The sequence below is a fragment of the Plecotus auritus genome (genome assembly GCF_963455305.1).
Source record: "Plecotus auritus genome assembly, chromosome: 4".
Lineage (NCBI taxonomy): Eukaryota > Metazoa > Chordata > Mammalia > Chiroptera > Vespertilionidae > Plecotus > Plecotus auritus.
This window is the reverse complement of record NC_137775.1, coordinates 74,247,264-74,264,223: the sequence shown is the minus strand read 5'-3', so window position 1 is coordinate 74,264,223 and position 16,960 is coordinate 74,247,264. Positions and strand designations below refer to the sequence as shown.

The 16,960-nt window shown below is 35.0% G+C and overlaps 1 protein-coding gene across 1 annotated transcript in view; it reads right to left on the bottom strand.

Moving 5' to 3' along the window:
* Window positions 1-16,960, bottom strand: part of EYS (eyes shut homolog) — a gene marked incomplete at both ends in the record, with an annotated part of 1,444,019 nt that overhangs the window by 1,356,795 nt on the left and 70,264 nt on the right. Inside the window, 1 exon segment of the mRNA XM_080665107.1 lies at window positions 16,035-16,202. Coding sequence (XP_080521233.1) covers window positions 16,035-16,202 — 168 coding nt within the window.

The window sequence follows — 16,960 nt, the reverse complement described above, 5'->3', positions numbered from 1 at the left end:
TTTATAAATTCCCTTTCCTACAGTTTACTAGTAAGGCACACCTTTAAAATTTTATCTTATATAATTGAATCATTTCTTTGTTTATATCAATAATAACCATCCGTTTTGTTTTCAGGATCTACCATGTGCTGCCACTAAACTAATTACTTTTACACAATTTTATTATTTTTTCATTCAATGCTTATGAACCCTATGTGAGATATATTATTACCACTATATTATAAATGAAGAAACATACTCAGAATTTCTTAGTATTGCTTTGGTCATATCACTAGTTTTAGAGCTGTTATTAAAATTAAGTACAGTCTAATTTTATTTTATTGTACTCTGCTACTCCATTGATGACACCTGTTAAGATATGTTTACCTAACTTCTCTCATTCTAAGGACCTAACCAGTGATCCAGAAATCATTCCAAACACCACTTCGTCAGGAAAAGTGTCATTTCTACCCATTCCTACTTGGGGTAAGGCTGGCAGGAAGAAGGAAGCTCTAGAATATCAAACTTTGGTGAGTTCCTTATGAGTGGGAATTAATTAAATTGGCCAAGACTAGCTAAGGCCATCTGTGGAACTTGGATTTATGTTATCCTGGAGTATGGTTTAGAAAGAGAAGGGGGAGTCAGGGCTATGAATGAAATGAAGATCTGCCCTCCGTCATTAATGAGATCAGATCTGTAGGTTGCTGGATGAGATTAGGCAGCAGCAACTCTGAGAAAGATGTTTCTAAACATAGCAGGGTTTATTGATCATGAAAAATTGGGCCAATGTGTTAGCACTTTCACTACATACTAAGAAGGAAGCCCCAAAACACCATCTGTGACAACTGGCCCAGGGAGGTGTACCCCAAAGGCAGAAGAAAACATAATTAGAAAAACTTCCTGTTGAGTCACAGGCTATCAACCCTCCAGACCTCAACTCCTACTCATGGCTTAAAATCTAGCAGGAGCTCCTGAAACTTATTCATAAGGAAAACGACAACCTATCAACTCAGGCTGCAGTCAGGGAAAGAGAAGACTTAAAAAGATTTCTTTCCACTGAAGAATTTAAACCAGAGAAAACAAAAACAATGGAGGGGAAAACAAACTCTATAACAGCATGGGCCCTCTGAGAAGTTTGATTACAAAAGAACAACTACAGTTTTCACTCACAGGAGTAAAGAAGAGACATTAATGTGGAAAAAATACCTAGAGAAAGAGAGAAATTTCAAATAGGATAAACATTTTGATCCAATAAGTTAAACAGATATGATTTTTATAAAATACAATGTAGAGATAATATGGTGAAATCATACCTAAGAAAAGAAGCTGACTTAGTGGATAACAAAAATTTAAGTGGAGCCAAATGAGTTAAGAAAGAAATATTTAAAGTAAAAGTAAATTAAAAATATATTTTATAAGCTTAAGCACTGGATACACACACTAGAGGGTAAGGGCATGTGCTGGGGGGTGAGGATGGCCTGAGAGGGTCAATGGGAGGAAAAGGAGACATATGCAATACTATATGTAATACTTTAAACAATAAAGAATTAAAAAAATAAAATATTCAAACTTGAAAATATATATATGTATTTTAAATATAAACATAAAGTTAGAATTATCACCTCACCACCCTCCATAACATCAAAAAAAAAGTAGTATACAATTTATATTTGAGAAATATAGCAGAAATTGGGGGAGAAAAGAAAATGTAAAAACAAACATTCAAAATAATAAATCAGACTATTTTAAAAGATAAATAAGGGCAAAGATATATGTCATAAGAGCTGGTCAGTACAAATGTCAGAGCCTAATAACTTCTATAATTAAATTTTGGCCATTTAAAATATCTCACACCTTTATTTTATTTAGTTTTTCTACTCTTTAATTCATATTTCAAACTTAATAAATTAAACTAGTTTAGCCTAAAACATTAGCTATGACGTTACAATAGATGTAAATATTAAATAGAAATTATTTTTTAAAATGTTTTCTTTTCCAGGACATGTACAGTACCCAATATGTTTATTTTATTTATTTTTTTAAATATATTTTATTGATTTTTTACAGAGAGGAAGGGAGAGGGATAGAGAGTTAGAAACATCGATGGGAGAGAAACATCGATCAGCTGCCTCCTGCACACTCCCCACTGGGTATGTGCCTGCAACCAAGGTACATGCCCTTGACCGGAATCGAACCTGGGACCCCTCAGTCCGCAGGCCGACGCTCTATCCACTGAGCCAAACCAGTTAGGGCCCAATATGTTTATTTTAAATGAACACTTATTGCAAAATTATATTGACTACAATACACATTAAGAGAATAGTGACACAATTACTAAGGCCAGTCATTTACATAAAGATCATGAAGTAGATATTCTTCTGCAATGTGTAATTAAGAAATCAAGTAAGAAAACAGATATACAAAAATAAAAATGCAACTGGGAATATGAAAAAAATAGAAGCTGATAACACTAGATATTCCTCTGTGTAAATATGTTAAAAAGTTTATATCAAAATTTAAATTGCCAAAATTGAATAAAAATTAGAACAGATGAATAAAAATATTTGGTATAAACTAACTCTAAAAGATGCTTGGCTTATTTATTTATATGCATGAAGAATTCAAATTTCTATAAAAGAAATGATTTTTATGCTATGTAAGTACTGATCCTAAGAAAATTTATGCTACTTACCTATTAATTGTAAAAAATCATCAGAATTTTGATGCAAAAGCCTAAAATCTTTCAATAAAAATAGTTACAGCCAAACTCATATTTGAAAATAAAAATAATATGTCCATTGATTCAAAATTCTACTTCTGGGAATTTTTCTTGAAGAAATAATCAGATGTGATAACTATAGATCCATATTAGCCCCATGGTATTACAAATGAATTATCTACAGAAAGGAGACATCTTCTCATATAAGAAGGGACCAAATTCTAGTCTACTATCACCCACCCATACTCCCAAGAATCCAAGGATACTATAAACAAGAAACTAATTCCTATCTAAACAGTTCATTCTTCTTTAGGTGCCTTGTTCATCAAAAGGAACCATATTCATGAATTTGATTCTCATTGTTTATTTAAGAATTTACCTTATATAACTAGTTTAGTGGGGTTTTTTCCTACATAAAGTGTGGATTTTATGCTATGCTATTGAAATAAGTGAAACATGATGTTTTCAGGCAACTGCAAGCAGTTTTACATGACTGGAGCTCAAAAACAAATGATGAGAGTCGCAGGAAATATAAATAAAGAACTGAGAAAAGAGTTTGTAAGATAGACCAAAATTCACCAAGTAGCTAAAACCTAGGAGTAAAATCCAGGAGACGAGAAATGGGGAATGGGAATTTAAAAAAATAAACTGGCAAAACAAGCTTAAAAAAATGAGAGATGCCTATATGAATATATGATAACATGCTATTAAACTAAAGACTATGATGAACTTAGATTAGTATAACTAAAGTTCAGAAGGAGAGAGCAGAGAAAGAGAAGTGTCAGCTTGTCAGATTAACATTTGGATCAGAATTCAAAGTGAAGTTAAGGCTCTTCTGCTTACTTTTAAAACTGCTGTCCCTTCACTTATCTGCCAACCCCTAGTACTAGTACATGTGGGCTCTCCCAAACCCAGTGTTGCTGGAGCTTCTACTTCTTACACTGATCACTTTGTTAGTTCAAGTTCTTAGGTACTGAACAGCAGCACTAAACTTCCATGCTGGCTCTATTGAAACAGCTATCACTCTGCCCAGAACATTATGCACATTTTACTACTCACATCTTCACATTTATTCTAGCCCAGTGGTCGGCAAACTGTGGCTTGCGAGCCACATGCGGCTCCTTGGCCCCTTGAGTGTGGCTCTTCCACAAAATACCACATGCAGGCGCGCAAGTACAGTGTGATTGAAACTTCGTGGCCCATGCGCAGAAGTCGGTTTTTGGCTCTCAAAAGAAATTTCAATCGTTGTACTGTTGATATTTGTCTCTGTTGACTAATGAGTTTGCCGACCACTGTTCTAGCCCAACCATGCCTTTTTCCTACTCCTGACGATTCCACTGTCAGCCCAAGTTTCTTCTCAGTCTTTCATTGTCTGTAGCTTTGCTCACTTCACTGACATCTGTACTCAAACTTCTCCTATAAGGTAGCTAGGGAACTGCTCTGCAACCTTGGAGACCTGTGCATTTGGAAGAGTCCCACAGCAGAGGGCTACATACTTAGGTCCTTTTGGTTCACATGTAGTTATTTACAATCAGGTGCTCACTAGATGAATTCAGGTAATGATACTCATTTCCATCCTTCAGATGAATTCTCCTTTTTGGAGATTTAGGTTTTGCAGATCCTTTCCTCTTTCTTTTTCTTTTCTTTTTTTCCTCACTTTCTCCCTCCCTCCCTCGCTTCCTTCCTTCCTTCTTTCATTCCCCCGCCTTTCTCCTTCTTGCCTTTCCACCTTCCCACCTTCCCTCATACATTTTCCAGTTCCACATATATTCCATTATATGCATGAATGTGTATAGACATGTTTACAGTTAATTGCCTTTAACAGGGGTCTATTATGTCCCATTAAATCTATAAGTGCATATTCATACTTCAGTAATTTTCAACTTTTTTCATTTCATGGCACTCATAAAATAATTACTAAGTTCTGCAGCACACCAAAAAATATATCTTTTGCCCATCTGACAAAAAAAAGCTATAATTTTGATTCATTCACACCAGACAGCTATTGTATTGGCTGTTGTCATTTTTTTTTTATTTGACAATCTAAAAAAAAAGAGGTCAGTGGCCCAGACTAAATAGTTAGGTACTGCATGTTTTAAAAATTTTTGTGGTATTCCCTTGTGCCTATTGAGGCACATCAGGTGAAAATCACGGGCATACTTAATTCCAGTTTTCTTAACTTTATATCACACAACTATATGCTTCTGCTCCCGCATCCTCAGTATTATACAACATGTACATTATCTGGATTCCATTTGGAATTGATCCTGAAGTGTGATGAAAGAAATGAAATTTGAACTAGCATGCCTAGATTTATTTATAAGTAGTCTAGCATTAAAATGGGTATAAATTTTTACAAGACTGTATTTTGGAGACTAATGAAGGGGCTATGATAGCAATATGGGAGAAATGAGATTTCTTCTCTATAGCAGCATGGAGAAGAAAAAATAGAGGAGATATTCAGGAGGCAGAATGAATAAGACTTGATGAAAATCTTATTGACATTTATTAACAGGAAGGAAACTACAGTGTTGTAGTATTTGGTAACTTTCTTCATATAATTAATATGTTCTCATATTTAATAATTTTATAGTGTTTCTTTTCCCCTAATTTAAGTTATTTATTGCACTTTTCCTCTTCATAATTAAGAAAGGATACCAAATATTTTCATTCCATTAATGGTAACCTTCTCTTTCCCAGATATATAATCAATCACATTCTTTACTATTTTTTGCAAACAAATTTTTAATTATTTCACAATGCGGATACATAATTTTGATATCTATGTTTCTCCCCTCCCCCACTACAAGGTATTGCTTAAATATCTTACTTTAGTTCTAGATCCTAAATACAGTCTCCTCCACTGGATATCCAATTTCTTTCAGGGGCTCTTTTTTTATATCCAGATATTATATCATTGTCAATTTAGATTTACCTTTGTAAGTACATGTGCATGTATGTACATGCATGTGGGCACATGCACACACATTTTCCCTATTCTAGTCCATTTTATATTTAGTAAGAATACTTATTTTCTTCATTACATGACGTGAATGATAGTTTTTCTGAATCTTAGCATACACATAAATATTTCTCTCAACAACCAATATACAGCAGTCAGGTAAAATATTTGGGGAAGGCAGTATTTTCTCTCAGTAGCTCAGAGATGTTTTCCATAGTTTCTGCAGCTATTTCATTGTCTTGCAGCAACCTGTATTACAAATAAACAATGTAGTGCCACTCTGATTATTTTTTCTTTGTAAGTAAATTGTCTTTTCTGCCTTGCAGCTTGATAGGTATTTCTCTATCCATCAATCTAGCTTGGCTAGAGAACCTTTTTAATATGCAGACTCAGTACTTTTTCCAACTCAGAGAAATATTCTACAACTTGATTGATGATTGCTTTTCCTCCATATATTCTTGTTACTCCTAGAGCTGCTATCATTCACATGTTACATTCCCTTGATCTATATTCCAAGATACTCAACTTTCTTCATCATGATTCATTAACTAATTCATCCATTAAGTCCTCAACAAATAATTCTTGAGCTCCTACTATATAGTTATTTTTCTAGGCATGGTGCATATTTCGGTGAACAAATTCCTTTTCCTCATGAGGTTCATCTTTTAGTGGGAGAGGTCAAGTTAAAGTGGATAAGTAGTGGCTATTTTTCCCAAGTTTGGCAGGGACAGCTTTATGGGCAAATTACTATTTCATAAGACCATAAGAGTTTACTGGGAGAATCATGTATGCACATGAAGATAAAAGCAGATCCTCATTTCTTTATTTTTTCCTCTACTTTAAAACACTTTTCTTTTATAGAAATAGCCTAGATTTCTATAATTTGGGACAGCATTTCCTTTAAAATTTTCAACTAAATTATTTAATTAAAAAGTATATTTTCTAGCTGCAGTCTTGGTGTGTAGATATATGCATGTGCTCTCATGAATCTCCTTACTTATTTTGACTGTAGTAATCTAATTTAGTTGCCCTCTTTCTCTTCCAGGGACTCAAATACCCACAAGTTGTATTTGTTTTATTTTAATTAATTTTCTTCATTTAATGTGCTGGTCTCTCTTGCATGAGATAGTTTTCTTTGCTAACTAAAAGGTGTCAGGTCTGTTGCTACAGTGTCCTAAGTGGCAAATCCTTCAGCAAATAGAGGCCAATTGGGCTAAGAAAGTTGAAGCTATAAGTACCCTCTTCAGAGCCAGTGACCTGGCCTCTCTCCTCCAAGGTATCTCTGACAATTCTCCCACTTCCTGCCACTGAGAGGCTTTAGTCCTTCAATTCAGAAGTTAGTTGATTCTTTCTGGCAAACGATACAAAAATACTAAGGGGCTGATTTAGACTTACCCTCAAATATTTAAAGTATTTATGCTGATTACGTATGCACTATTTTCTAGGTATTGTACTGTTGTTCCTTATACTAATTTACAAAACATGAAAAATCTGCAGAAATTGTTTTTGTTGAGATAGTCAGCAGCTGAAACCTCACTCATTTTCACTGCCCAAGGTGTCCAGCAACCATTTTTGTCAAAGTAATCAGCAATTTGAAATACAAGGATGGGGTCGGGGCAGGCAGAAATGCCTCTTAGCTCAGCCAGTGTGGCTCAGTGGTTGAGTGCTGACTTATGCACCAGAAGATCACCAGTTTGATTTTTCTGTCAGGGCACATGCCCAGAGTTGCAGGCTAGATACACAGCTGGGGCATGCAGGAGGCAGCCAATTGATATTGATGCCTCTCTCATCTCTCCTCAATGTTTCTATCTCTCCCTCTCCTTTCCTCTTTCTAAAAATCAATAAAAAAGTTTAAAAATACCTTTTAGATCACCATGATTTTTAATACCCAAAGTATAGTTATATTTTTGCAAAAAAGAAAAAAACTCACATCTATATATTTTTTTCATAGTAAGCATGGAAGTATTAGGAAATAAGGAATATTTTGGTGAGACTGGAGGGTAAGAGGAACCTAAATAATAGTGATGAAAATGTTTAAGATGTCATTTTCAATGGTAAAGAGGAGAGTATATATAGAAAAGTAGAGAGGAACTAAAAAGATACACATAAGGGAAGATAACAAAGATAATGGAAATTTTATAAGTTAGTGGAAAAGTGAGGAAAAAACACACATCTTCTCCTGCCCGCCCCCCCCCACCCCTCCCCGAAGATATTTCCCATAACTGCCTTAAATTCCTCTCTATTATTAGGTTGGATTATTTCAATTAGGCCAATATTTTTTTTAACAGTTGGCTTAACTCTATTTCTTGGACAGAGTATCAAAAACTTTATTCACTTACTTATGGAATAAATACCACTGATTTTAATGAGAAGCATCAGGCTCTGTTGGGGACACTGCAGTGAAGCAGAGTAATGACAGCAATATCAGAGCAAAGTTTTATCATCAGCATTTTGTAAACAGAGTAGTTCATGCAATACATAAATGCTGGATTATTTTTATTTCTGAAGTATAGAGAAGTCACAAAATAAAATAAAAATCAGTCAAACTAAATATATAGTATATTTTAAATATAATTTTAAAATGTTTTTCAAAACATCAAGGAAGCCATAACATTAAAAATTAAATGTGCAATATTATAATATAAATGAGAGCTAGAAAATGACTGAAGTAATGTGTTAAAATAATGAAGTAACTACTCCATAACACAGAAGAAAGTGGGAACTGAAAATTAAACATGTTTGATTTTTTTAAAAAGAGCTAGCTTCAAAGACAGGATGCCAACAGGGTCCATTTTTTGGATAGGGAGTATATTCTTGCTTAAAGTTTTCCAGCTGCTGAAATAGCTCTTTTAAACTCTGTACTACTCTAAGGAATGAAAAGGAGAGCCTTACCAAGTAACTCCAGATGGTTTCTCTGTTATCTTGAAATACTCCCATCATTTATTTGAAGAGTTTGAGGCGGGTTTGCTACCTTTTTTTTTCAGGGCTTGAACCGTTATGACTGAGTTATAAGTTTTATTTTAATGAAAGCATTGTGATGTGCTTTTGTCTTTTGTTGTTTTGTTGTTGTTGTTGTTGTTGCTTTATTGAGTATAGACAGGGATTCTGATGCAGTTACTTGTATCAGTTTCAATACTTTCATGTACATATTTCACTTCTTGGGGAAAAAGAAACTTTAAGGTAAATAAGAACTATCCTTGCAACAGAAGCTTTGTAATGCCAATATATGCTTACTTACTGTGACTTGTATGGACATAGACATATGTCTAGACAAAGACTACTCATTACATCAATTTACCTTTTTTTGCATAAGCTGAGCAACGGAGTGACTGTCAGATCCCAGGGCATAAATGACTCATTTCATAGTTCCTTAAACCTTAAAATAAAATTAAGAGACAAAAAGATCTGTATTTTTGCAGTGATATTAGCATGATATACTTCAACTTCGAATATAGAGAGCCAAAATGAAAATATTAAAATAGAAAAATTATTTATCTTAATGTATACTAGACTATGGGGCAGGGAGAAAATTTTAAAGGTATATAAATATAATAACAGACAGTAATAAGTGCTATAAAAATTTAAAAATAAAATCAGGTAACAAATGGAGAGAGAAACTGAGAGGAAAGATTTTAGAAATGTTTGTCAAGATTGACATGAAAGTCTTTTTTAGATATTTCTCTGAACAAAAGCCTGAGAGAAATGCATTTCAAATTATTATGGTTTCTGGCAGAAATTGAATAATCAAAGGGAACACAGTAGGAAATTACAGTGAGAAGATAGGCAGGAGCAAAATATGGTTAGACTTATAAGAATTTTAAATTAATTTAAATGTTGCAAGAGCAACCCCATTGAACGATAGTAGAGGGGCAAGTAGCATGATTTAAAAACATATACACTCTTTTGTGTGGGAAAGAGATAAGGGCCAAACAATCTTAAATTTGCTTTATCTGTAGCTCTTACTATATAAGAAAATGACAAATCTGTCTTCTAGTTGCTCTGGCCAAAACTATAGTATTCACGTCTATACCGTTTTCCCCCTTTATCCCACCTAGTATATCCTTATAAAAATTCCCTTATACTGGGTTATTCTATTGATTACATCTTAAAAATATATCTATAATTCAACCACTTTTTACCAGGTCTTCTCTCCCATCTTGTTTCATCTCTATCTTCTCCTGTCTAAACTACTACACAGTTTCTAACTGGTCTCTTTACATTGACTGTGCATCTCTACAGTGTTCAACACAACAGCCAAAGCATCATTTTAAAATATAGGATAATATCACTCATTTGCCAGAAACCCTGCAGTACTTCCTATTTTACTTAAAGTGAAGATCAAAGAAGTTAAAATGGTATGTGTGATCTGCAACGGCCCTGATTTTTGGTTTCTTCTCCGTTCTCACTCCCTCCCCTTGCTTTCTTCAGACCAGTCTCATTAGTGTGGTCCCAACAGGACAGGGGTTTTGCATTTGGTGCTTCCTCTGCCATAGACATTGTTCCACTAGAAAGCTGCATGGTCCACCATGTCACTTAACTCACTATCCAAATATTAGCTTTCTCAATGATGCTGAATTTCATTCTCTATTCTACATATACTTGCATAAAGTGTCACAGCAAGGAGGTCAAATGGAGGACTACTGAACTGTTCCAATGAAGAATTTTGGTGGCTTGAAAAGAGTGTTAACTTCATAATGATGAAAGTGTTTATATTCAGGATATATACTTAAAGGAGAACTTCAAGGATTGCTGATGGACAAGAAGTAGATTGACAGAGAGATACAAAAACTCAGATAAGTCTAAAGAACACTGACAGAAAAGCAGGTGCATGTCTACCATAAATTTGGAATATTTAACCATTAATTTGGAATATTTTAAGTTTGAGATGCCACATCAGATATGCATGGAAATAGACACAGGTTTACCTGGTGGGATGCAATATTAAGCATGTTTGGTGTTTTCAGGTAAATAGGACATAGAAAGAGAGATATAAGGAGTTTGAGAGTGAATATACAGGTATGCTTTGTAAAAAGGAAAATAAAGACCTGCCAAGGTTAAGGAACAGAGGAGAGCAAGTGCAGTCAAATAATTAGAGGTACTGTTGTTTATAGAAACACATTACATAATTTTGTGGATAGAATATATGAGTGAGTGAGCCTGAAATGCATGAAGTGTTGATTAGAGAGTGAAAATATATAAAACAAGAGGTTGGGGATGTGCAATTACAGGTCATGATAAATTATAAGATATCACCATGAGAAATGGACCAAGAACAGGGGCAGGAGGAAAAAGTAATTGTAAAATAATTGTCAAAGAATTTACACAACCAAGATGGGTGGATTTCCAAGATGGATATAGAAATCATTAGGAAGATGACAATAGTGGTAGAGAAAAGGACATATGCTAAAACCTTTGGGGGAGGGGGAAGACAGGAATTGAGAGAAGAGGAGATACTTTGAAAAGAGCATTCGAAGGAAGAACCATAGAATTAGAGAGAATGACATAGCTGATGTCATTTGCTAAAAAGGAATAGGCTTCTTCTTCAAGAATAGGAGGAGGAGGAAAAATGGTCGGGATATGGTAACAAGGGCAAAGCTATCTACACTTTCTTAGCAGTTGTACACGGGTTATGGAGAGAAAGGAAGGCATACAAAAGAAATTGTGGTATTAGAGAATTGGCTGCTGACAAAATGATCCTGAAGGCACAGTGGAAGAGTACTGGATATTAAGAAATGTTAGAAAATTTATGGAGAATTATGGGACTAAAATTCATTTGATCAGCTATGCCCTTGAACACTTAGAGATTGCCTGATATTAATTCAACCTTTATGTATGTAGGTCTGTACTAACTTCTGTCATAATGTTTTATTATTTACTAGAGATCCAGTGCATGAAATTCATTCACTGCGGGAGGGGGTGTCCCTCAGCCCAGCCTGCGCCCTCCCCCAGTCGGGGACCCCTCTCTCCTTACTGCCCACCTGCTCGCTGCTCCTTAGCACTGCCGCGGGGGGTGCGGGGAGAGGCTCCCATCACCACCACTGTGCTCGGTAGCCATGAGCCTGGATTCTGGCTGAGCGGCGCTCCCCCTGTGGAGCACACTGACCACCAGGGGGCAGCACCTGTGTTGAGCATCTGCCCCTGGTGGTTAGTGCACATCATAGCAACCAGTTGTTCCATCATTCAGTCGATTCACAAATTAGGCTTTTATTATATAGGATTACTTAAAAGAAAATTAATAGGTTCAGGACTAATGGGAGAAAAGTTGTACTAATGTGAGCATATGTTCTCAAAATGAGGCATTTAGGGGACAAGATCTGAGGATGACTTCTGTCACCTGTAATAGTCCCAGAAAAATATAGAATTATATGAATAGCAAAAAATAGCCTTGATGAGGAAATTCATCAACATCCTAGATATTTTCAATAGTATATAGTTTACAACCAAAATATAAAATTATAAAACTATATTTAAACTTTAACAACATCTTGGTTTGTTAAATTTTAGAATAATTTATTCAAAAGGGAAAATTACCCTTATAAATAAATAGGGCTTTGAATTTCAAGGAAAGAAAAATATAGCTGCTCAGCTTTTGAGATAAGTAACTCAAAGAAATAGAGGTGTCCTGTTAGTTGAAAATTATTGAGTGACCAAGTAGACACCTTTCATTAATTAACGAATTCTTCACTTAAATGTGTGACTCCTATTTTTAAAAGGATTTTTCAAAATTAATGTGAAAATGCAACTGTATTATATGTTGAAAAGAAATATTTTGACCTATGTGAATTCTGTTGTACACTGTTCTCTTTCAAAGACACAATGCATTCTTAATTAGGTTTACTTGTGATAGAAATTGAAAACCTGAATTCTACCCATGGCTGATATAGTGAGACATCACACGTACTAATGAAATGTGGAAACTGACTTTAGAAAAATAAAATATGTTAATGCATTGAATTGACACTGGAGTAGGACCAACTATAATTGCAATTCAGTGACTAAGAAACAGATGAGGAAAAAAACAAGCTGAGAGTAAAATAGAACATTATTTTACCATGAAATATGTTAGAATTTGAGTGGAGAAAATAAAAGATTTAGAAGCGAAACCTGTGTATCACAAAATTTCTGATTTTAGACATAATCCTATATAATAAAGAGGTAATATGCAAATTAACCCTCATGCCCTCACAAGATGGCTGCCTATGACTAGGCCAGCAGGGGGGTTAGTGAGGGATGACCATATGACTGAACAAGCAGGATGCATGGGGTGACCAGGACAGCAGGGGGGTTAGTGAGGGACTACCAAGCAACTGAACAGCAGGCTGCATGGGGCGACCAGACCGGCGGGGGTGCAGTTGGGGTGACAAGGCCAGGAGAAGAGGGCAGTTAGGGGCAAACAGGCTGGCAGAGGGGGGCAATTGGGGTGACCAGGCTGGCAGGGGGGACAGAAAGTGGTGACCAGGCCAGCGGGGGGGGGGGGGGGGGGGCAGTTAGCAGCGACCAGGCCGGCAGGGAGGGGGCAGTTGGGGGTGAGCTGGCCAGCAACGGGGGGCAGTTAGGGGCAACCAGGCCAGCAGGGGGGGCAGTTAGGGGCGATCAGGTCAGCAGTGGGGGCAGTTAGGGGCAACCAGGCAGGCAGGCAGGTGAGCGATTAGATTCCAGCAGTCCAGTCCAGGATTAGGTCCAAGGATTGGGCCTAAACCGGCAGTTGGACATCCCCCAAAGGGTCCCAGATTGGAGAGGGTGCAGGCTGGGCTGAGTGGACCTCCACCCCCGTGCACGAATTTCATGCACTGGGCTTCTAGTCCTATATAATTAAAGCCTAATATACAAATCGACTGAACAGCAGAATGACTGATGGAACGCAGGAGCTGCCCCCAGATCAGAGACCCCAGGCTAGCCCAGGCGAGTTCCAGCAGGGGCCCCCCGATCGCCCCGCTGGTTGCCCCACAGAGGAAGGCGACTGGAGGCGGTGGTGGGGAGCAGGGCCGGCCAGCGGGCAGTGCCAGGCTGGCCAAGGAGGATGCCAGCAGGGTCCCCCGATTGCCCCACCAATCACCCCACAGAATGGCCCTGTTCACTGGCCAGGCCCTAGGGACCGTACCCGTGCACAAATTTCATGCACCGGGCATCTAGTCTTCATTATCCAATATCTTGTTTTGGGTTATCCATTTTCCCCTAGATGATGAAATTTAAAAGAAAATCCTTCTAAAGAAAAAAAAAAGAAAAGCTTCTAAACAGCCAGAATATTGCTATTAATAAGGGCCAATAAAAGCATCATATTTAATTTAAAAGAAAATAAATATTATAAATAAATGCATATTTAGTCATATTTATATAATTCTTACATATTTTTAAAAGTTGACCACTTTTCAAAGTAAAATAATATATATATATATACAAGTACTATAAGAACTAGAAGTTATCAATTAAAAGTCACTATTTTTCTAAGGATAATAATTGGGTTTGTTGGTAAATTGACTTAAGACTGAATGTATGACTGGATGGGTTAGAACTTTCAATATCTTGCCATAATGATCAAGTTTCATTCTCATTTGAAAATGTCACATTTTAAAAATGTAATGTTTTTAAACCTTATGTTTAGATTCCTTTAAAATTGATGAAAATACTATCCATTGTACAACTGTCATGTGTATACATGTTCTAAGTTACTTTTTTCCAGTGTGTTTTAAGTCTTTCCTGTACCAGATATTTTAATTTTCTGCTTTTATAAATATTCTAAAACTTGAGCCTATTTATTGCCTTTCAGTAATGCCTAACAGAACTTACTTTAAGCAGTCACATAAAACTCAAGCAAGAGTGGAGAGTACAAATTATACTTCTTAATGGTGTGAGGAAGTATCTATAAAGCTATTTATGATGGACTAAAATTATAGACCCAGATAACTAGGTCAGTTCTGTCATTTACAAATGGGTAATTTTTTTTAGCAATTCTTATTTAAAGAAAGCATTGTTTCCTAAAAAGTTTGCCTAAAGACCCTAACTAAAATTTGTCAGCTGAGGTCTATGAATTGAAGGAAGAGATGGTTGGTCTATACTTTCAAAATATAACATTAATATTGTATGTATGTAATACAAATAATACTGTGGGTACTTACATTTATCACTTTTTCTAGACTTTCAAATATTATTTTTATCCTAAAAATCATCATTATGAAACAAAATATATGTTTTACAACTGTATGCCAAATTAAATCTGAGAATTTCTTAAATATTTATTCAAAATCAATACCACAATAATTAAACAACTCATAAAATCACATTAAAAAGCTTCTACTTTAACTTTAAATCAATTACTATATGTCATTAAATAAAATTTAAGTTTAAAACAGAACTTTTCTTTAAAATTCATATATTTTTATTTCATCAAATAACAAATGAATTATACCTGCAATGATAATCTTTCTCATAGTTTATATATGTCGCATTATTCTTGCAAGGAAATGAGTCACCTGGTATTTGAAGTCTCTTACAAAGCTTGCCTGTCAATATTGGTGCACAGATGCATATGGTAACCATGAAAACATTAAAAAGTATTTTTATTAAAGTTTTGAGGTACTTCAAAGATGATGAAATGTGGACATTATTCTCATAAGCATGTAGTAGAAGTTTTCTTTACAACAATGTGGAGGATTTTACTTTCTAAAATGACAAAACAATTCACATACTTCCTATGTAAATTCAACACTCCTCTAATTGAGAGCTAGGGACTTTATTTCTCCCACTTAAATGTAAGAAATTTCTGACTCTACAAAAAGTGATGCTCTGGGGCATTCAAAGACAAATTTAAAAGCCATACAGTGTCAATCTAATTATTTTAGAACCTAGTGCCCAAGGCATGCAGGGTAGTTAGATAGGTTCTGGCTGAGGTCCCAGTTGACAGCCCACATAACCACCACACATGTGAGTAAAGAAACCTTTAATATTTAAATATGAATTCAAATACAAATATTACTAAAATAAGATAGTGATTTGTGAGAACTATTATTTTTAGTATTAATTATTTAAATGTTAAAATTAAAAGTTATAATTTAAACATATCAAATAAGCGAATAATTTAAAAAATTTAAAAACCAATAAATTAAATTAAAAAGTTTACAAAATTACATTGTTTACAAGGGAGAATTTTGATGCAAGAGCAAAAATGAAACTAAATAGTGCTTTTGGAATTGGGGTTTCCATTTAAAATAGGAAAATTTAAATAAGAAACGTAGATATCTTAAGCTTGAAAATTTACAATGAAAACTATGAATATTTGTACTTTTGAAATTGTTTGGTAACTGTAAAAATGTTTTAAAACCACTCTCTTGTATGTAAGATTAACACTTACATTTGAAATATCATTGCAGTCATTACCATTCTGACATGGTATTAATGAACACTTCTTGCCCTCAATTTCACAGTCTTGATTGAGAAATCCTTCTGCACACTCACAAATGTAAGCAGAGCTTTCATTTTGGCAAATTACCCTTTTCCAACAAGACCAAGAAACACAATGTCCCATTGACTCTTCACAGAATGGACCTTAAAAGATCACACACAAAAATAAAATATGAACATAGATATGTAGCAAAACTTACGATAGAAAACATCTCAAGAGTTCATGGAACCTTTTCTTTACCAAAATTTTAGTAGTATAATTTATATATCACAGAATTAACAATTTCAAATAAATAATTCAATAACTTTTGCAAATGTATTGCGCTCTTCAACCATCAGCACTATTCAGCTTTAGCACATTTTCATGACCCAAAGATGAGCTCATTTATGATGACTCTTAGTTCCCAACTCCAGTCCTGGACACCATTAATCATACTGTCTCTATAGATTTCCTTTTTCTGGGCATTGCATGAACAGAATGGTACAATATGTTGTCTTTTGTGATTGGCTTCTTTTGCTTATCATAAAAAATTTGAGGACTTTTCAGGTTGTATCATGTATCAGTGCTTTACTGCCAAAGAGAATTCACAGTGTATTCACCATTTTGCTTACCCATTCATCAGTTAATGAAAATTGGGCTTGTTTTCACTTTGTACTTTTTATTGAGATATTACTGACATTTAATATTATATGAGTTTCAGGTGTACAACTTAATGATGTAAATATTGAGAAATAAGAATAAGTTCAGTTAACATTCATTATCACGCATAATAACAATGTTTTTCTTGTGATGAGAACTTTAAGATTTAGTTTTTATCAACTAACTTTTATAAGTAATGAATTCACATACAAATATTTGTGTGGATATATATTTTATATCTCTTGGACAGATTCCTAGTGCT